The sequence below is a fragment of the Grammomys surdaster genome, unplaced genomic scaffold (genome assembly GCF_004785775.1).
Source record: "Grammomys surdaster isolate TR1022 unplaced genomic scaffold, NIH_TR_1.0 185, whole genome shotgun sequence".
Taxonomy (NCBI): domain Eukaryota; kingdom Metazoa; phylum Chordata; class Mammalia; order Rodentia; family Muridae; genus Grammomys; species Grammomys surdaster.
The window spans coordinates 16887995-16907456 of record NW_021604630.1 but is presented as its reverse complement, the minus strand read 5'-3'; the positions used below and the strand labels follow the sequence as shown (position 1 = coordinate 16907456).

Sequence of the window (19462 nt, the reverse complement as noted above, 5' to 3'; positions counted from 1 at the left end):
ACTATGGGATACAATTTTACACGAGGAATATGATTAGTTTTTAAAAAGGAGGAGGAGCAAGAAGAATTGTTATGACGACAAGATCCCCCTCTCACCACAAAGACTATATAGTCTTCATGTAGGTATCAGCTTCTAAGGAACTGAGGAGCTTGAAAAGAACAATGAAATTGATTGATTGTTTAAATGTATTTTCCAAACTTGAGTGCATTTCTCTCTGCGTCTAAGTCATAACAGAGATGGGTGCTGGCTTACAGTTTCATAAAGCCTTACACATGCACCTGGATCCCAAGCTCGGCAACATTATTTAAAGAACCACATATCACAGTAGTAAATTATCCAGAGTGTCCCAAAAATGGCTGTCAGGAAATAACCCATCCCTGGCTATAAATATAAGCTTAGATGATCTGTTAAGAGCCAGGTAATGCTGCAGCACACACCAGTATGTACCCTATACTTTTCTCAAAGTAATAAATGGTTCAAGCGATAGATGTTTTTCGATTTAGTTTTTAATTTGATAAATCACCGAATGCCACACCCCTGAAACCTATTTCAGTTTGTTTAAATGTATGAGAGAAGGACCTGGTGTGGTGGCACATGCCTGTGGTCCCAGCACTTGGTCAGAGCCGGAAGGATTTGAGGGTCCTGAATTCAAGGCTATCCTTGACCTACATAAAGATGAAGGCCAACTTGGGCTACATGAGGCCTTGTCTCAAACTCAGCTCCCAAAATGGGCCCAAAAAATGAAGTTGCTGTAGCAACAGAAGCAGCTGTAGAGTTTGTACACCAGAAGTGTGGCCACCCCATTAATAATGGGTAGACATTGCTTCACCCCCATAGCAGAGATTACTGAGTGTGTGCGTAGGAAATTGAGAATGTTCATGACAGAATAGACAGCCAAGAGTGCACAGGAGTATTGGGAAAGATGAATTTGCCTTGGAGAATCAGAGGCCATCATGGGAAGCTTGTATTGTTACCACTCTGGGCTTACAAGGGGTCCTCACTGAAGCCATAAAATTTGGCAGTGGTGTTAGACTGACTGACAAAGCACTCCAGACTAGAAAACCAAGTGCTGAAGTGTCCTAGTGTCTAGATGCTCTCCTGTTCAGGGCCTAAACTAAATTGTTACAGATATTTAGGATAAAAACAAAAGTATGTATTTTCTGTCATCAATATTTTAAGTTGTAGCCCCTGAGCCACAGTCGACTCACATATCAGCAAGTCATATTAACCTTCCAGACCTAGTAGGTACATTGTTTTCTTGTTTGTTCATTTGTTTGGTTTGGTTTTTGTGGCGGGGGCGGGGTTGGAGCCAGGGTCTCACAGTGTAGACCAGCATCTTGAGTACTGGGATTCCTATGGCAGGCTCAGAATGTAGAATTCTATTCTGTGATTTCTGAGTCTTGTTTCAAATTGGATGTGCAAAAGAGGGCTGGAGCACGAGTGCAAACTCTAATTTTTTTGCAGATTTTGCTTTGAGTAACCAACTTCTATACTGTTGCTACGACTATGTAGCTAATCTCTCCTTTCAGCTCTATAACCCTCCTCCTAAAAGTCACTTCTTCATTTCAAGATGGTGCACTCCCTCTCATTGCAGCTATAGAGGACCAGTTCCGTGGTACACCATAAATCTTGATTTACCACCCTACAAAAGATGGCATGAATTATTGGCTCAAAAGGCACCAGTGGTATGTTATGTGTTAACTCTTCTTATTCTGACTTTATGAAATATAATTCTGCTTTTTAAAAACAATTCTGCTTTTTAAGTCACATATGGAAGGCCACACCCATAATCCAAGCACTTGGGAAGACTGTGGCAGGCCAAGTGTTTGGAGGTTAGGGTCCAGCCTGATCTACATAATGAGTCCCAAAGCAGCCTCAGCTATAGTGAGACCCTGTCTCAAAAATGCTACAAAGGGAGATAGAAAGATGGGTTGTCACTTGAGACCACTTGAGGGCACCCAGCATCAGTTCACAGCACCATAGGGTGGCTCACAATCACCTGTAACCCTAGTTCAGTGGACTTTGATGCACATGGTACATATACATGATACTCATACAAAATAAAAATTATCTTCTTTAAATTTTACTACTGAAAGTTAAAGGTATATATTTGATTCTCTTCCACTATGTATAGTAATTGATAGAAAAAAATATGTCATTTCCCTTTTTGTAAGTTTGGGGCATAGAATTTGTCTTTCCTTCCCTTTGTACTATCTTCCTTCATCTGAATAATTGAGAAGCAATGTTACTTTAAAGACAAAATAGTGTTCAAAAACTCATTGAAATACTTTCAGACTGTGCTGTTTTGTTACATATTTTGAGTAAGTCAGATCTACATTGTACTTATGGTGGCAATATGGATCTTAAATCTCAGTACTTTATGTATTCTTAGTGTTTTATTTATTTTTCAGTTGAGGATTTTAATGAATTCCCTAACGAACTTAGTGAATGCATTTGTGCCAAGTGGAAAAATAATGCAGATCGTGGATCAGAAGTTGGTAAGAGACGTTTCCTTCAGTTAATTTTAAGGATACATATATAAACACATGGACATGGAGAGTTAAAAAAAAATTGTGCCTGGGTGGAAAAACATTGAAGCAGCAACCACAGGGCCTACCTGGGTCTACACTAGGTCCTCACAGCCATGGGCAAATACACAGATTTCATCAGGAGCGTGGCATTCTGAGCTCTTCTAGTTTGGTATACAGTTTCACTACTGAAAACCTAGTTTCCTTTCCCTTAAGAATATAGCTCAATGGTAGAGCACCATCATAAATATCTTGGAAGCCCCAGATTTGATCCCAGCATGAGAAAGAAAAGGTTTAGGCCTTAAATTAACTCGTTACAAATAATTCAGGAAACTCAGAGACTTCTCTAAAGACTAACTCTGTATTCTATGGAGTCCATTGGTACCTGTGACCCTTGAAACTCAATTGTGTTGAATGTTTCTTGTAGCTAGGCAATCACTAAATCATTTCCTTCTCTGACCCCCCAGTCCTGCAGGAAGACTACAGTTCTTGATACCTTTAAATATAGGTGGTGCCCTAGTAGAAAACCTTTTTTTCTAAGACTGGATAAGCAAAGCAGATCCTCCTCCTAACCAGCAAGCCTTTTGGGTCATGCTTACATTCTCACCTCTTTACCAAAGTTATCAAATGCATTAAACGTGCAGAGTCACCCAGAATACAAGTTGGTAGGAAGTAAAGGGAAGTGAGTCCTCACATGTCCAGTCCAAAACCCTCCTCTACTCTAAATGTCAGGACATAGCAGGGCAGTTTATGATGCCGTGGTTTAAAATCTGAGGTGCAGGGTTTGATGCCTTGAAATCACTGCATTTTAAGGATGCATCAGCCATGTACCTATGAAACCTTAGTTTTCTCATTTGGAAGGATACTATTTACTAATGATATTTATTTCATATGGTGTCTGTGAGGACTATGGCATCTCACTGTCTGTAAAGTATCATGCTTAACATTTGTCACTAAGTTGTAGTTGATAAATTGGCTGAAACACTTCACTCCCACTGCCTTCAGTTCACAGGGAAACAGACAATGCACTTAGTGAGGTCACTTTGTGCAGATGGTGAAACAGCGTATTGGAGCGCCAAGATAGCTCAGTGCCAAGCCAGATGATCTGAGGTCCATCAGCAGAACCTTCATAGTGGAAGGAGCAAAGCAGCACTTGCAGGTTGTCCTCTAACCTCCCACACACCTTATGACGTGTGTGTGTGTGCATATAACCCATTCACAAAATATGTAAGCAAATAAAGTAAGAAGAGGACTTTTTAACCACGTTGTCTTAGCGGGAGAATATAAACTGTGCTCTCAGCATTTGTGCTTAGCTGAGGCTGAGAAAAAGATACAGTGCCCATCACTGAATTTGCTCATGGGCTGTGTGCTCATTAAATAGAAATGTGCAACTTTGGGCTAGCCACTAGCAGTGACAGACAGTTCTGTGAAACGGTACAGTACTAGTCGTTGCTGAGTGTTGCCAGTAGCTAAAGATTGAAGAAGTGAAACTTTGCTCATTGTGTTGATAGAGGGTCCCCTTAAGTCATGCAGGTAGAATGACTCCAGTCCCCTTCTCTTTGGGGACTGGGACAAAGATCAGGAGGAAAATAAAATCTAAGAATCACAGGTTTTGTAGGAGTCCCAACACCAAGCATTCTATAGAATCTTTTAGGAATACATGACGTAAATGATTTAAAGATAACGTACTGCATAAAAGAGTTCTAGTCATCGACAGTGTCCCTTGGTTTCTTTCTTTTTAGCCTGGTCTGATTGGCAGCCTTCCTGGCCCTTTTGGAGAGGAAATGAGGGGAATTGCAGATGTTACTGGGATTCCTCTAGGTAAAGTTCACTTTGCAATGCTTAAAACATTTAATAAAACTCTGTGACATAATTGTGTTGAAGTTGGATGCGAATGCACTACATATAATGAAATGCACAAACACTAAATATAAACAGGTCATTGAAGGTTTACACATGCTCCATGCATGTGTGTCCTACTCATAGAAGGTGAAGGAAATTCCAGTCCTCCAAAATGCTTCATCTTCCCATTCACAGACAACTGTGCCTCCATGAGTAACCCTCTTGTGCCTTCCCCATGTTAAAAATAAAACTGAGCATTTGAATTGCAGTACTCTCTTAACCAGGTCTCTCTATCATTCCAGGTTCTTGACTATATGGTTGGTTTGCAGACTTTGCTTATTAACAATCGGGCCGTTATTGATGTGTGTGTGTGTGTGTGTGTGTATGCATGCATTCTTGCACTCTTGCACATATTTCTTTAATAGATACATACATTAATTTCTCTTGAACTGCACTTTTGAGTCACAGGGTAGCTAGCAATGTACTCAGCTTTGTAAATTCTTCAGGGCAATTTCTTAAAATGAACAGAATTATTGACAGCATTGCATGAGAAATTAAATTTTCTCACATTAACACTACATCTTCCTGATGAGTTACTGATTTTTTTTTTTCAGTTTGACTTTTTCTGTATGCTTCAATTTTGGGGAAGGGTAAAACACTAGTCAAGCTTTCTTCATATATTTCTAATTGATAAGTCACTGCTATGTAACGGGGCTGGTCTCCGTTTTGGGGTCCTGCTCCTGCGTGAAGGGTAGCGGGATTCTAGGCATGCATAACCTCGCTCAGCTCTTCACAGTTTTGACTTTCAGTTTTTCAGTTTGTATCATTTATTGGAAAAGGTTTTGCTCACTAATCTAAAACCAACCAAAATGATCAAGTCAGCATTTTATGTAACCGGCAGTGCTTTTCACAGGAGATCTGATGGAAATTTTCTGGTTTTTTTTGCAGCAGAGTTGGCTAGTGCTTTTGTTTGTTTGTTTTGCTGCACTAAACAATGTATTTTAAGGGGCAGCAAGATGGATCACCAAGCACAGGGTGTGTTCATCAGCCTTACAACTGAGTTCTACATTCCTGGCTGGGACACACATTTTCCTTCTCATCACCACACGTGCAAAGTGGCAAACTTACACACACAAACACATGTATGTGCACACATGAATAAATGCACATTTAAATAAACACAAAATATTGCAACTACTGGGTAGTGGTGGTGCACACTTTTAGTTCCAGTACTTGGGAGGCAGAGGAAGCAGATCTCTGAGTTTGAACTAGCCTGGTTTATAGAATAAGTTAGTTCCAGGGCAGCCAGGGCTACACAGAGAAACCCTGTCTCAAAAAAACAAAACAAAATAAAAAACAACAGCAGAACCTAACTGAAAACCAATTTTAAAAGATAACATACTGGAAATACATACTTGTCATCTACATGAGAACAAAGTCTTATTATATACAGAGCTATCACAATTACTAAATATAAATAACTCTAGAGAAAAATAGATTAATAGTTCAGGATAAGACTGAGATTCATCAAAGCATAAGTAAACAGAAAATAAACTAGGCTGAGGTAAAAATGCATGCTAAGCACAGAATGCTAGCATTTAACAAGACAGAGAAAAGCATGCTGCACACCTTTAGATTAAAAGGGGAGTGGCATTTTCCTTTAATGTCATGGTTGTTGACATTAGCAAAACACTTCCCTGTTTTTGTCCCCACAGGAGAGATTATTTCATTCAACATTTTCTATGAATTTTTTACCATGTGTACATCAATCATAACTGAAGATGAGAAAGGTAATCTGTAGAATGCATCATACAATATATATTTTTTAGAATAAGTTATAACATGTGCTAACTAAGCCTGCTATTTCATTTGTGTGTCTGTTGTATATCATTTAGTATATCCTGGTAAATTCTTAAAAGTGCATTGAAAATTAGCCTTATTTTAAGACTACTAAGAGTGCTTATTAAACTTTAAATAGACGTGTGGAAGATGTGGAAGAAGTGTTCTAGACTCGAAACATTCTTCTTACAAAGATCATTTTAAGTGTATGAGTGTTTGCTTAAATGTGTTGTATGTGTACCACATGCAAACTCCCGAAGGCTGCAGAGGTCATTGAAGCCCTCACAACCGCAGTTGCAGACACTTATAAACGGCCATGTGGGTGCTGGGAACTAAACCTGTGCTGTCACCAAGAGCGGCACAGTGCTCTGAGCCACTGAGCCACCCCTCCAGCCCCACAGAAACATTCATGTTTTCTCCATAGTACATTTGTCCCCACCTGTATAGTAAATAGAAGTCCTCACAAGGGTCCTTTGTTACCTGTGCAGAGGCAGTGTCTTGGTCACTATTCTATTGCTGTGAAGAGGCCATGACCAAGGTAGCTCTTATAAAATAAATATTTAATTGGGACTTGTTTCCACTTTGAGAAGCTTAGTCCAGTATCATCATCGTGCTTGGCAGCAGGCTCAGCAGGCAGGAAAACATGGTGCTGGAGAAATAGCTGAGAGCTTCAGATACAGAGAGAGAGAGAAAGAGAGAGAAAATGAACAAGAACCTGGCCCTGGTGTGGGCGCTTTGAAAACTCATAGCCCATCCCCAGTGACACACTTCCTCCAACAAGGCCACACCTAATACTTCTCAAATAGTGCCACTCCCTGATGACTAAGCATCCAAATACTTGGGGCTGTGGAGGCCATTCTTATTCAAGCCACCGCAGGCAGTGACAGATGTTTTTCTGGAGACCCAGAACAAACAGTGTCTCATAATTTCCCTGCCAACAAGCACTGTGTATGAGAGGTTCACTTTCCTATATTTTCCTTCTGGCTGGCCACCAAGACACATGGCACAAGGTGACTTCGTTCACCCTGACTATTAACTTATACCTAATACTTGAGATGTCCATCTATAAGTAGCAGTCAAGGACCTGGGTAAGTCATATTTTGAGGTTATGTCCTGGTAGAATAGCTGTGTAGTTGCCCAGGGAATAACCATTGATTTGTTTCCATATCTTATCTAGAATCCTCTAACCTCAGTTATTAGACACTGTGATATCCAACGTGTGATAGTAATACCAGTTTGAACTTGTTAAGGCTTTTTCTGGCTGCCTGGCTTCTTAATTATTATACATTGCTTGGTAAAACAGTTGTGAATGTAAATATTCATATTTACCTGTATCCATCTGTATTAAGAATCCGTTGTATTTTATCTTAACTGTGGATGCATGTCTGTGTGGCTTTCTTTTTAATAGGTCATTTACTACATGGAAGAAACATGGATTTTGGAATATTTCTTGGGTAAGCAAGCAATTTGGCATACTTTCATAAGAAGCATAGACTGTAGTATTACCTTGATGAAAAGTAAGTGCCCCTCACGTGCAGAAGATGACTGGATTCTTTAGTGTTAGAAAGGTAGACACACAGGGTACACTTCTCAGTCCCTTAGGAGGTGTATCTCAGAAGTTGCACTTAGTGAACAGAAATTCGGACCATGCTTGAAGGGCACAGATGCTTATTTTCAGTTATTGCTTTAGAGAAGTCTGTCATCTTGACCTTAATGAAAAAATGATGGCTTTTTAATTAGAGGTCTTCATTTGAATCTTGGTCTGACTATTTATGTGACCAGGGTTAATCAGCTTTTCTGAGCATCAAGTTTTACCCCCTGGAAAAAGGAAGGAACAACCCTGATTTGGATGAAGAAAAGTTTATTCTGGCTTATGATTCATAGGTTTCAGTCCATGGTCAACTGGCTCTTCTATTTCTAAGGCTAATAAGGCCTTAGAGCATGTTGGTTGGAGCAGGTATCAGAGGAGTCTGCTTACCTCATCATGAGAGATGCAGTAAAGACAGTGTAGCCTCCAAGGGTATACATAAAGGACCCTGCTTCCCACCCTAAGTTGGCGTTGTCTCCTAATCATCCTTCAGCTTATTAACCCATCAGTGGGTTTACTCTAATCACTCCAGAGCCTTACCTCTGAGCATCAGTGCTCCGAGGACTGGGCCTGTAGCATTTCAAATCCTAACCACAGCACACTCATCAGGGGCTTGTTAAGGTCTATCCTAAGTGACCAGGGAGAAAGAGCACCTGGAAACTAGACATAGTGTCTCAGGCCTGCAATTCCAGCCCTTGGAAGGTTGAGGCAGGAGGATTACAAGTTTGAAGCCATCTTAGATTCCGTACCAAGACTCAGTAACAAACATACAGCATCTATGTAATGCTGGACTTTCACCTTCGTCTTTGTCTTTAATGTCAGCAACATTTTTCTTTTTTAGGTGGAATATAAATAATAACACTTGGGTTGTCACAGAACAGTTAAAGCCCTTAACAGTGAATTTGGACTTCCAAAGAAACAATAAGACTGTTTTCAAGGCTACAAGTTTTGCTGGATATGTGGGCATGTTGACAGGAATCAAACCAGTAAGAAATATGTAACTTTATAAACAGTTTTGTGTCCTGGTTTCACTCTCTGGGAGTCAAAAAAAAAAAATGAGGACATAAAAGAATATGCAGGTAGGCATGATGGCACGCTTCGTCAATCCTAAAACTTTGGAGGGAGATGTCAGTGAGTTCAAGGCCATTCTGGTCTACATAGTTATGTCCAGACCAGCTGGGGCTGCACACTGAGACTTGTGTCAGCAGAGTTTGAAGCCCTACATGATTCCCTTGTCCTTGTCCCTTTTGTAACTATAAGACTCCACGACACAGAAAAATAGAAAGGATCTTGTGTCTGCGCTCATTTGAAGATAAAAAGCATGTGACTGGCTCTCAAGGTCTCAAAGTGAAAGTGGGTGTCAGGCTTGGGTCTATGTTCACTTAGACCAGTCACAATCAGTTCACGACATTTTGCATTTCATTGCTTTTATGAAATGTGTAGCCATTAACTTCCTAACTCATATCACATTCCCCAGTAGACAGTTCAGATCGTTGTATACTACAGAGATGGGGCCTTTCAGAGCCCGCTGACGTTTCTGACTGCATTGTTTTGTCTTTTTCTCAGGGACTGTTTAGTCTTACACTTAATGAACGTTTCAGTATAAATGGTGGTTATCTAGGTGAGTGGAAGGTCTGGAAATGCAAATGGGAATCTCAGTCTTTGTAAGGGAGGGCAGTAATCCAACCTCCTCAGGCCTGTGACACTGCCTGCATTTCCTCTCTTCCAGGTGTCCTAGAATGGATGTTCGGAAAGAAAAATGCCCAATGGGTAGGGTTTATCACTAGATCAGTTCTGGAAAACAGTACAAGGTGAAGTGATTTCTTGCCTTATTATCAATTATCTCTGTTATATAACTTATTAAAATATAAAAATATTTGCCAAGCCCCAGTTTCACATCCATTGAGGTACTGTTTTGCATTTCTTAGGTGAGTCTTTGACATTTACATGAAATTATTCCTGATTTCTGTGTGCTCTGTGCTCTCTTACCAAAGCAATGAATTGGATTACTTAGAAGTACTAGAGATATCAACACTAAGGAAGATATCTAAAAAATATATTCCAAAAAATTTATACCATGTGCATAGGAAATGCTATTCAGTAAAATCTTTATATAGATGGCAATACATTGTTTCTTGTCATGGAAAAAGTAATATATAAATTGTAGTACATAATAAGCTAGAAGTTGTGGTCTGTTGATGTGTTTATAATACCAGATTGTCTTTAGCACATATTAAGTCCACAATCCTTAGACTAAATGAGCATTCTTAGCTTTTCCAGGGAATAGAAGTTGGTTGTCTTCCTTGATTATCCACTCCAGTTCTTAATAGTCCTATTTTCAAAGTTACTGCTCTCTGTGTTTCAAAAACTGTTCTCCAGTCTTGTAGTGTGTGTGTGTATGTGTGTGTGTGTGTGTGTGTACACTTTTGTTGTTTTCTTGAGGCAGGATTTAATTTATTCTGACCTGGTCTCAAACTCACTATACAGCCGATGATGACTTTGAACTCCTGATCGTTAGGCCTCTGTTTTCTGAGTGCTAGGATTAACAGACACACCACCATAGCCTAGTTTATGTGATACTATAGAGGGAGCCCAGAGTTCTGTGCATGCTAGACAAGTATTCTGCCACCTGAGCTACTGCCCCAGCCCCTCTCCAGCTCTGTAATTATAGTTCCCTTTCTTTTGTTGTTGAATAAAATGCATGGGTAGAAAGCTAGAGCCTGACTCCTGACATCTCCTTCAGATTAGGGGTTCTCCTAAAATTCCCACATACAGCTCATTGGTCCTCCTAGAAGCACTGTTCACTGCCTGTCTCTTCCTCAGCGTTTCCCATGATGCTCCCTTTTATCTAAAAATGCTTTATTTGTATCCAAGTATATAAGTATGTAAAATATGTATAAATCTCACACTTACTGTAATATAATATCAAATACTTACTGTAAATAAGTGTACTTTAAAACAGTTCTCTGTTATACATAGTATTTTACCATTCATTAAAGACAAAAGCAAATGTGCATACTAATGACATAAATAGATCTTTTATTTTATAAGAAGAATTAAATCCTGACTGTATATTTGTTACCACAGGATGTAGAGCATCTTCATCAGAATTGATTGTCATTGTTCAGAATGCCATTTTGGAAGTTCTGTCATAATCCCTAGCCAAATTTCATTTTACATTTTATTAAACTCATCAGCAACTCAAATAGTAAGTTTTAAAGCTAGAGGCTGGAGCAATGGCTGAGTGGTTAAGAGAACTTGTTCTTGTAGAGGTCCCAGCTCTGGTTCCCACCTCCCATGTGGCAGCTTACAGCCTCCTGTAACTCCAGGTCCATGAGCCTTAGGCCTTCTTCCATGGCTGTTACACATGTGCACACACACACACACACACACATGCAGGCACACACACATACACATACACACTGTAGTATTTTTAAAATCTCTAAGGAAATTCAACCGAAGGATAAACTAGTTTTATACTTCCAATTGAAGAATAACAGTCGAAAGTTATTAAAAGGGTTTTCATAATTAAGCCATTGTTTACATATGAGCAGATAACCTAAGAGGTACAGTAATTCATAACAGCGCATCTTATTCCAACTGCTGTCCTGGGTGTGAGCTGAGGTGTGGTCCAGGGCAGGACACAGTACACATTCAGAGGCAGCAGGGAGGCTACTCACGCAACTCAGGAGAGCACTCCCAGAAATGCTTCAGATTTAGTTCACATTGATGTGATTTACAACTAATTTTTGGTCACATTTTGAAAGTTTGCACATTCAGAAAACTTTTAACTATTGCTCTCTCTCTCTCTCTCTCTCTCTCTCTCTCTCTCTCTCTCTCTCTGTCCACATTTAGCTAAATAACTCCATAAGAAGCCTCAAATACCTGTTTCCCTTTAGTTCCTACAACTAAAACACAACACCCAAAATCAAATAAAAATGCTTACTTTTAAAAACGTTTCTATATAGTTATGAAGAAGCCAAGAACACACTGACCAAGAACAAGATAATGGCCCCAGCATATTTTATCCTGGGAGGCAACCGGTCCGGAGAGGGCTGTGTGATTACACGAGACAGAAAAGAGGCTTTGGATGTCTATGAGTAAGTATATTTGGTACAGCAAAATAAGTAAAAACAAGAGCCTAGGCAAATGTGAAGCCTAAGAGGGAATCTCTCTTTTTGTATCTAGACTTGATCCTAAGCATGGCAGATGGTATGTGGTACAAACCAATTATGACCGGTGGAAAAACACCTTGTTTCTTGATGACCGCAGAACACCAGCAAAGAAGTGTCTAAATCGTACGACACAGAAGGTACATTTGCATTGTCATATATAGAAAGACACTGTCCCATTAAGGATTATCTTGGTTTTGGTGTTTTTATTTGATCTTGAGGACTCTGGAAACCTATCACTATCTCTTGATACCTTATGGAGCTTTTGCTAGAGAACTTAAGGAATGGATTTTTGCTGCAATTGTCCTTCCTTACACTAGTGTCAGGTACCATTCTTTAAAGTTAAATAAATTTCAAAGCCAGAGGAGAGAGAACAAAATGATACATTAGAACTGTAGCCTTTGTTTCCAGCAGTGACTCCAAGGGAGATGGCTTTGAAAGACTGAAAGATGTTTTAGTTTTTAATGACCCATTTGTATGTGTAAATGCTACCGAAGGTCTGTGTTTAACCCACTGAACACAATTGTTTTTTTATCTTAGAATCTCTCATTTGCTACCATCTATGATATCCTATCAACAAAACCTGTCCTCAACAAGGTATTTATATACACACCCAAACACATGTACAGCTTTCAGAAAAGAATTTACATGTATGTTTTTGTGTTTCTCTCTTACCTTGGATCATTTTGAGCATGTTAGTTATGTCCAACTTCAGGTTTATTATTTGTTTATTCATCGACTCATGTTTTGAGACAGAGTCCCTGAATCCCAAAGTCAAGCCTTGAACTCACTTTGTAGCCCAGGCTGGCCTCAGACGTGGAGTCCTTCTGCCTTAGCCTCCTGAGTGCTGGGATTGCAGACAGGCACCATCCCTCTCAGCTTTAAGGTCCGGATTTTTAATAACGATTTCGAGTACCTGAAACCACGACCTTAGGAATGCAGTTAGGACACTGCTCACTCGGCAGTCCTGCCAGTGTCGGCTCAGCTTTGCTTGCATGGTATTGGACTGAGTCTAGTTTGACTTCTCTGTGTGTCAGAAATTATACACTGTATTGTTAACTAACACCTAAAGCTTGACTAGACAGAGTGTGAGGTTCATTTTCAGGTAGAGCCAGCCCTATGTCTTATCAGGGTGGGGCGTCTCTATAACTTTATGTTCTTTTATCTTTCCCTGAACTATAACCAAGAAATCTAATCAGCCCAACTGCTTCTAGTCATTCTTTGTGCAGAGACCATTGCTGGATACATTGCCCTTGACTAGCCCATTTTCTTTGTTCTTGCCTGAGTCTCCCTAAAATAAACAGGCTGTATTACCCCTGCCTTCTACAACAGAGTCCCTTTAGCATTCCCAGCCAGCCAGGGACTGCTCTCCTCATTACCTCAGTCAGGCTGCCACGCTTTGCACAGTATTTCCATATGGCGTCACAGGGGGTGCACTGGAAGGTCTGCTTGACCAGGAGGCCTGGGTGTGTGCTTTATACCGTGTGCCTACAGGGTTGTTTACTGCAATGGAACTGGGTTGAGGATAAGCATAGCCAAAGCTTGTTCTGCTCCACAGTGTACCCTTGGGCTTTACATGACTGCCAGTTACACATTGGAGAGAGTTAAATGGATCTTAAAGTGTTCACTGATTGCTATTAAATATCATTCTAAAGCAGATTCTTTGAGGGGGCACAACTGCTAATATGTACAAGAAAATCTTAGACTTGAAAATATCTTTAAAATGAAAATAACTTTTTTTTTCAGCTGACTGTATTCACAACCTTGATGGATGTTACCAAAGATCAATTTGAAAGTCACCTTCGAGATTGCCCAGACCCTTGTATAGGCTGGTGAGCACACATCAGCCAGCCTATAGGACATCCTGAGACCTGAAGATGTGTTCTGTGGCGTGCCTGCTCTCCTTCCACAGGCTAAGGCTCAAGGCCTCTTGTCTTTAGTCAGGACTGTCCTCACATGTTTCTGTTGTTTACAGACTGTTTTGTTTTTTGTTTGTTCTGATCATCATCACCATCACTTTGACTCACAGGTAAACTCTGTAAGGGATGCCATGTAGAAACTGCCAGTTCATTTCACTTAGACACTGGAAAGGGGTAACCAAGACCTCTATGGAACCCGTCCAGGTTCTCTGATGTCTAATCCAGTGCCCTGTGTGTAATGTCAAAGTCATTCACCTTTTCTTTTTTATCTACATATTTATGTTTTTCTGTATACCAGTAGTTTTCTTTTTTCCTGGTTCTCTCTTAGAACCAACATGTCATTCACCTTTGCTGTTAGTGACAGCAGTGCAATGTCACCGTGCTTGGCTAGAGTTCCTCAGATGGATATTTGATACTTATTTTAATGGCAATCAATAGACCTCTGACTCTGGAAACAGTATTTTGGAGGATTATAAAATAATTATTATACAAACAGTATTTAAAAAAAAAATAAGTGATCTCTTTTTCCTGATTATTCTGCCTGCCAGTAACTCCAGGAAGTTTCTAGCTTCAAACACTTGAGTTCAAGAACTTAGCACAAACTCATGATTTTAAATTCTTATATGTATAATCAATGTAATTTTTTCCTTCTAATCATATTTTTTTAGATTTTCATACAATATAGTATTAACAATATTTTTCAGAAATCAATGTATTTATGAAAAATGCGACCAGAGCTTGTTCATTTTTCTAACCTTCACAATTGACAGTGAAATGTATTTTGTGAAAGACTATCCAACTAGTTTTGGACAGTCTCAGCTGTGTTGTGATGTTCAATAAACAGTCACCGTGAGCCATGTCAACAGTCATGCATGCTGACTGGGTGTGTGCTTATGTTGGTTTGAGGGTGGGGGTTATTATCAAGAGATACAAGCTGAACATAATATCTAGATTAAACAACAAGGGTTATGTAAGTAGGTTACTAAACATATGACTTAAATAGTCACAATCTGCCATGACTAATACTTACCTCTTAACCCAGTAGTGTCGACCCAGTTTGCAAGTATACAAAGGCAGCTTTTCCCCTGGAGACTGCCCACAGGTGCTTCTGCAGGGCCAGCATCACCAATATTGTTTTAGAGAAGGAACAGGAATTCATGAGAGGTTTTGAATTAATGCAAGATACTAAGGTAGGCAAGGTGGTACATGACTAAAACCTGAATTTGAGAGGTGTCAGCAGAAGAATCAGAAGTTCAAGGCCAGCCTGGGATACATGAGATAGTCTTCAAAAACCAAAATAATAAAAATAGAATAAGATTCAACTAATTTAAAAAAAAACTTCCAATTTTGACCCTCTCACAAGAATGAAATGAGGTAGAACTGATCCATTTGATGATATGTAATAGGCCTTGATAGCATCTGACATTCTGATTGCTACTTAGCAGTAAGTCAATAACTTGGACTGACATTAAAACTTTAGGTAGCATTGTTTATAGGTGAAACAGTTTGTAGACAGTATACATAGTCCAAGCTTATATATACAGTGCTTTGATACGCATGCGTAATGATACGGGTGTAGACTACATACAACTAGACTACAATGTGATGACCAGAAAAGATGGTAGCCAAAATGTTGACAGCTGGTTAATGGTCAAGGAGATTAAGACTCAGATTGGACCCAAAACATAGAAAATAAGTTACTTACTAATGTTTTGGTTTTGTTTTGAAACCTTGGCTGGCTCAAACTTGTGATCTTCCTGCCTCAGTCTCCAGAGTGCTGATCCTCAGGTATGAGCCATCAAACTGGGTTTAGGAGTATGATTTGAAATGGAGTCCCACACTTAATCAGGTACTCATCAGTCCCTGGGTTCAATCCCCAGTACCTAAAAGTGGCTTACAACTGTCTGTAACTCCAACTTTAGGAGATCCGACACCCTCTTCTGGCTTTCACCAGAACCAGGCACTCATGTAGTACACATACATACACATATGCAGAGAAAAATATATACAAATAGTATTTCCCTGGAAATAAAATAGAGCTCTAGGATAGCTCATCTTGGTAACAGGTACAACACACCCAGATCTGAGTACCAGGCTTTGTAACAGAAGCAGCACTGCATGCAACAGCTTGTTTTCTGAACAAACCCGTTATGCTTGAAGGCCTACTTGACAAGGAGAAAAGTAAGGTTGAGTTGCTCAGTTACGTTAACAGGAGGGATCAGAGCTGGGATTCAAGCCAGAGGTGTCCAACTCTTGAGCTTTTATCATGACACCGGATTTCACAACTACAAGTAGCACAACAAGCAGGCCTTCCATAGGAGGCTTCTGCTTGAGCTCCTGTGGCCCAAGCCACCAGGCTGAGTGTGCCATTACTTGGGCTTTGCCATCTGCTGGCTCTTCACAAACACTTTGGCTTCTGTAGGGATCAGAAACCTTTTGAGATTAGAAACTGTTGATAATATGTTAAGAGGGCACATGATTTTCACTTCTATAAACTCAGATGTGCTTAGTTTTGGTGATTCTGAATTCAAGAATGTTAGTCTTTCTGTGACTGACACAGCACTGCATTAAAACACCAAGTTCATATTCCTTAAGTCATTGAATTGCAAAGGCCAGGCACTTGTTACTGTAGTAACAGAGTATGTGAGTCCTTATCAGTGTAAATTTATTTCCATTCACCATCTTAAAATTGTGGATGTAGGATGTGACAAGCAAATCCTAGAGTACCTAATACTGTGAGGTGTGGCTGACCCTGAGCCATCAACATAGCAACCTGGCAGCCTCTGGGAGATGTCCTCCCTCTTGGATTGAGAAAACCAGGTTCCCTAGCCAGCTGCCGCCACAGAGCAGACTGATTTGCTTGGGCAATTTTCCATGGGAATTCTACATACCATGTGGAAACTGTAATCAGACCATACAAAGATTTGCTTTGAACAATAACGTTTATCTCTCTCCAGGGTAAAAGTCAGACCAACTGACTAGTAGACAGTAGCTCTTCATGTATGTGTCCTCAGCTTGAAATGCCGTAGCTGTGGTACAGAGCATGTGGAGTACAGCATCCACGTAGCCTATCCATTGCCTTCTTAGGGGACTTGGAAGGCAAGTGGAATAGATGCAAACAGCCTATGCCTCTTGGTATGACCAGAGGCCCTAAACTCTGACCAGGAGTGCCGCCAGCCATCAGGCTGTGTGGCAGGCCAGATAAGATTAGCTTGCAAGCAGTGTCAGATCTTAAGACTCTTCATGGTTCTTGTGAACCATGTTGCACCTGTGCTACAGATGTTCCTTGATATACTGATCACTGAGCCCTTTGGAGCTGCTGGGCTAGGATTTAGGTAAGCCCTTGGGACAGCTGCCTCCTCAGAGGCTTATCTGAAAGTATGTCAAAGTGAATGATGTACATTGCCATAGAAATTATTAAGTAAACTGATGTAAATCACTTGCCCTGTTGATCAAATGGGTCTGAGCCAACTAGGTTTTTATATAGTGGAAATCTACATAAATATATCTAGCTTTCAGCTCTACCTCCTTTTTTTCTGAGGACCTCAACCTGCTGTAATGGTTATGGATCTTACTGGTAGCAGTGACACCTGAAGCTGTTGCTTCCCTAGAAAGATTGAGTAAGACCAAGCAGGTGTCTGAGACCTGGCTTTCTGCAAATGTCACCACTACAAGAACCCTATGGATCATTTAAGAGAGTTTAGGTTCCAGGTACCATGGCGCTGTGCATACAGCACTTTTGAGAAACGAGAGGTGCAGAGGCGTTAGATCCTGGTAGATTTGGCCCAGGCCACAATTAGAACCCTTGCAGCTGACATGGAAGCATCCAATTTGGTGGTTCAGACTGTTCCAAAAATCCATCTGCAGCAGGGCATAACTATCAGTAATTGACAAGAATTTAAATGTTTTTTATTTACCAGTGAAAGAAAAGCCATTGATTTTCAAATGTATTTTTAGCTTTTGAAAATTTCTTGAATGATTGTAAAATATTGCCTTATATTTTATCACATAGGTTGGGAGTGTAACTCAGTAAAGCATTTGGCTAGTATGTGTGAGGCATACCTAGGATTTGACCTCTGGCATCACAAGATGAAGGTATTTTTAAAAGAAAATGACTATCCAATACCACTAGATGGTTAAGTGACTTAGGGCCTGATAACTTTAGTTCAATCTGTGGTACCTATATGGTAGAGGAAGAGAACAATTCCATGAAGTTGTCCTCTGACTTCATGGTATATACACACACTATAATTTTAATTACCACCTGGTTATGCTTCTAAATTTATTCACAGTGCCTAAAAAAATTAATGTCAGGTTTGATAGCACATCTATGATCCTAGTATTTGAGGTCAGGAGTTCAAGGGCATTCTCAGCTACATTGCTAGTTTGAGGCCAGCCTGAGGAATATTGCGACCTAGTCTCAAAAACAAAAGAAAACTGAAGATGTCAATAAGACTCAGGTCAAGAATTGTAATAATTCTTGTTGTAATTTCAGACATAAAGTATGCTGATAGACTGGAAATTGAATATTCATTATGTAATTTCCTTTCATACTTCTCATATTCATTTCATAATTTAAAGGAAATGTAATGAATTTTTTACTATGTCCCCTCCAGTTTACCTCAGCATGTTTTATAAACATCTTATTTTTGCATGCATCGCAGAGCATGCAAACAGGAAAATGTTAGAATTCTGACTGCTTCACCAATGGGCTGACTTAATAACTGTCTTGTGGTTTCATATTTGCTGTTGGAAAATAAATGTTCAACAATGATTTTTCTGAGTTCCTTTAGGTTTAGGAATCTAGATTTAAAGTGTTTCTAAACTTTGCAGACAGTTCAACAGAAGCCAATACCTGACATGGCTCAAGACTGTTACAGTGTTATGCAGGTACATGAGTGAACCCAATAAAAATCTTGTCACGTATTTAAAGTGGTGCTGCACAATGAGCCTTTAATCCCAGAACTCAGGAGGCAGAAGCAGGTGGATCTCTGGGTTTGAGGCCAACCTGGTCTACAGACCTAGTTCCAGGGCATCCAGGGCTACACAGAGAAACAGTTTTGAAAAACTTGAAACTCAAACAAAAGGATTTATATTCTTAAAAAACCTTTTAGTACCCCTTTTATTACAGTGGTCTTAAGGTTTTGGTCTTCTGGAATATATATATTGGGAGTCACATTAGTGGGTTATTTAGTAGTGTCAAGACTATCTCAGATAGATGGGATAAATCCAATAAAATTCATTTTGCTAAATGAGTAAACCTGGACTATTATTTCCATTCTTCATATTGGTCTTTCTTAAGTGGCCATGGTATCCAGACATCAACCTGACTGATTTGAAAAACTTCCCCTTTTCCTTCAACTTTAATTAGCTTTATTTATGTGGGATTCATACTCTCTTCCTCTTCCTTCTCCTCTCCTTTTGCAGAGCTGATGATGATCATGGGACTTTGCTCATGGTAGAACTCTCCTCCTGAGACACATGCCCAAACCCTTTCATCCTCTTTAGCAGTTAAGCCTACTCTTTTCAGTCATTGTTACCAGTCATGATCAGAGTGGTAAAGCCAGTGGACAG

General features: G+C 39.9%; 1 protein-coding gene across 1 annotated transcript in view; it reads left to right on the top strand.

The window, feature by feature from the left end:
* Asah1 (N-acylsphingosine amidohydrolase 1) overlaps nt 1–14757 on the top strand; it is a 31880-nt gene extending 17123 nt beyond the window's left edge. Inside the window, exons 3-14 of the mRNA XM_028768252.1 lie at nt 1595–1685; nt 2412–2498; nt 4271–4349; nt 6086–6160; nt 7618–7663; nt 8639–8783; nt 9364–9418; nt 9527–9608; nt 11766–11897; nt 11986–12109; nt 12510–12566; nt 13716–14757. Coding sequence (XP_028624085.1) covers nt 1595–1685; nt 2412–2498; nt 4271–4349; nt 6086–6160; nt 7618–7663; nt 8639–8783; nt 9364–9418; nt 9527–9608; nt 11766–11897; nt 11986–12109; nt 12510–12566; nt 13716–13805 — 1063 coding nt within the window. The 3' untranslated portion in view covers nt 13806–14757. The remainder of the gene's footprint in view (nt 1–1594; nt 1686–2411; nt 2499–4270; nt 4350–6085; nt 6161–7617; nt 7664–8638; nt 8784–9363; nt 9419–9526; nt 9609–11765; nt 11898–11985; nt 12110–12509; nt 12567–13715) is intronic.
* Nucleotides 14758–19462: the final 4705 nt, after the last annotated feature.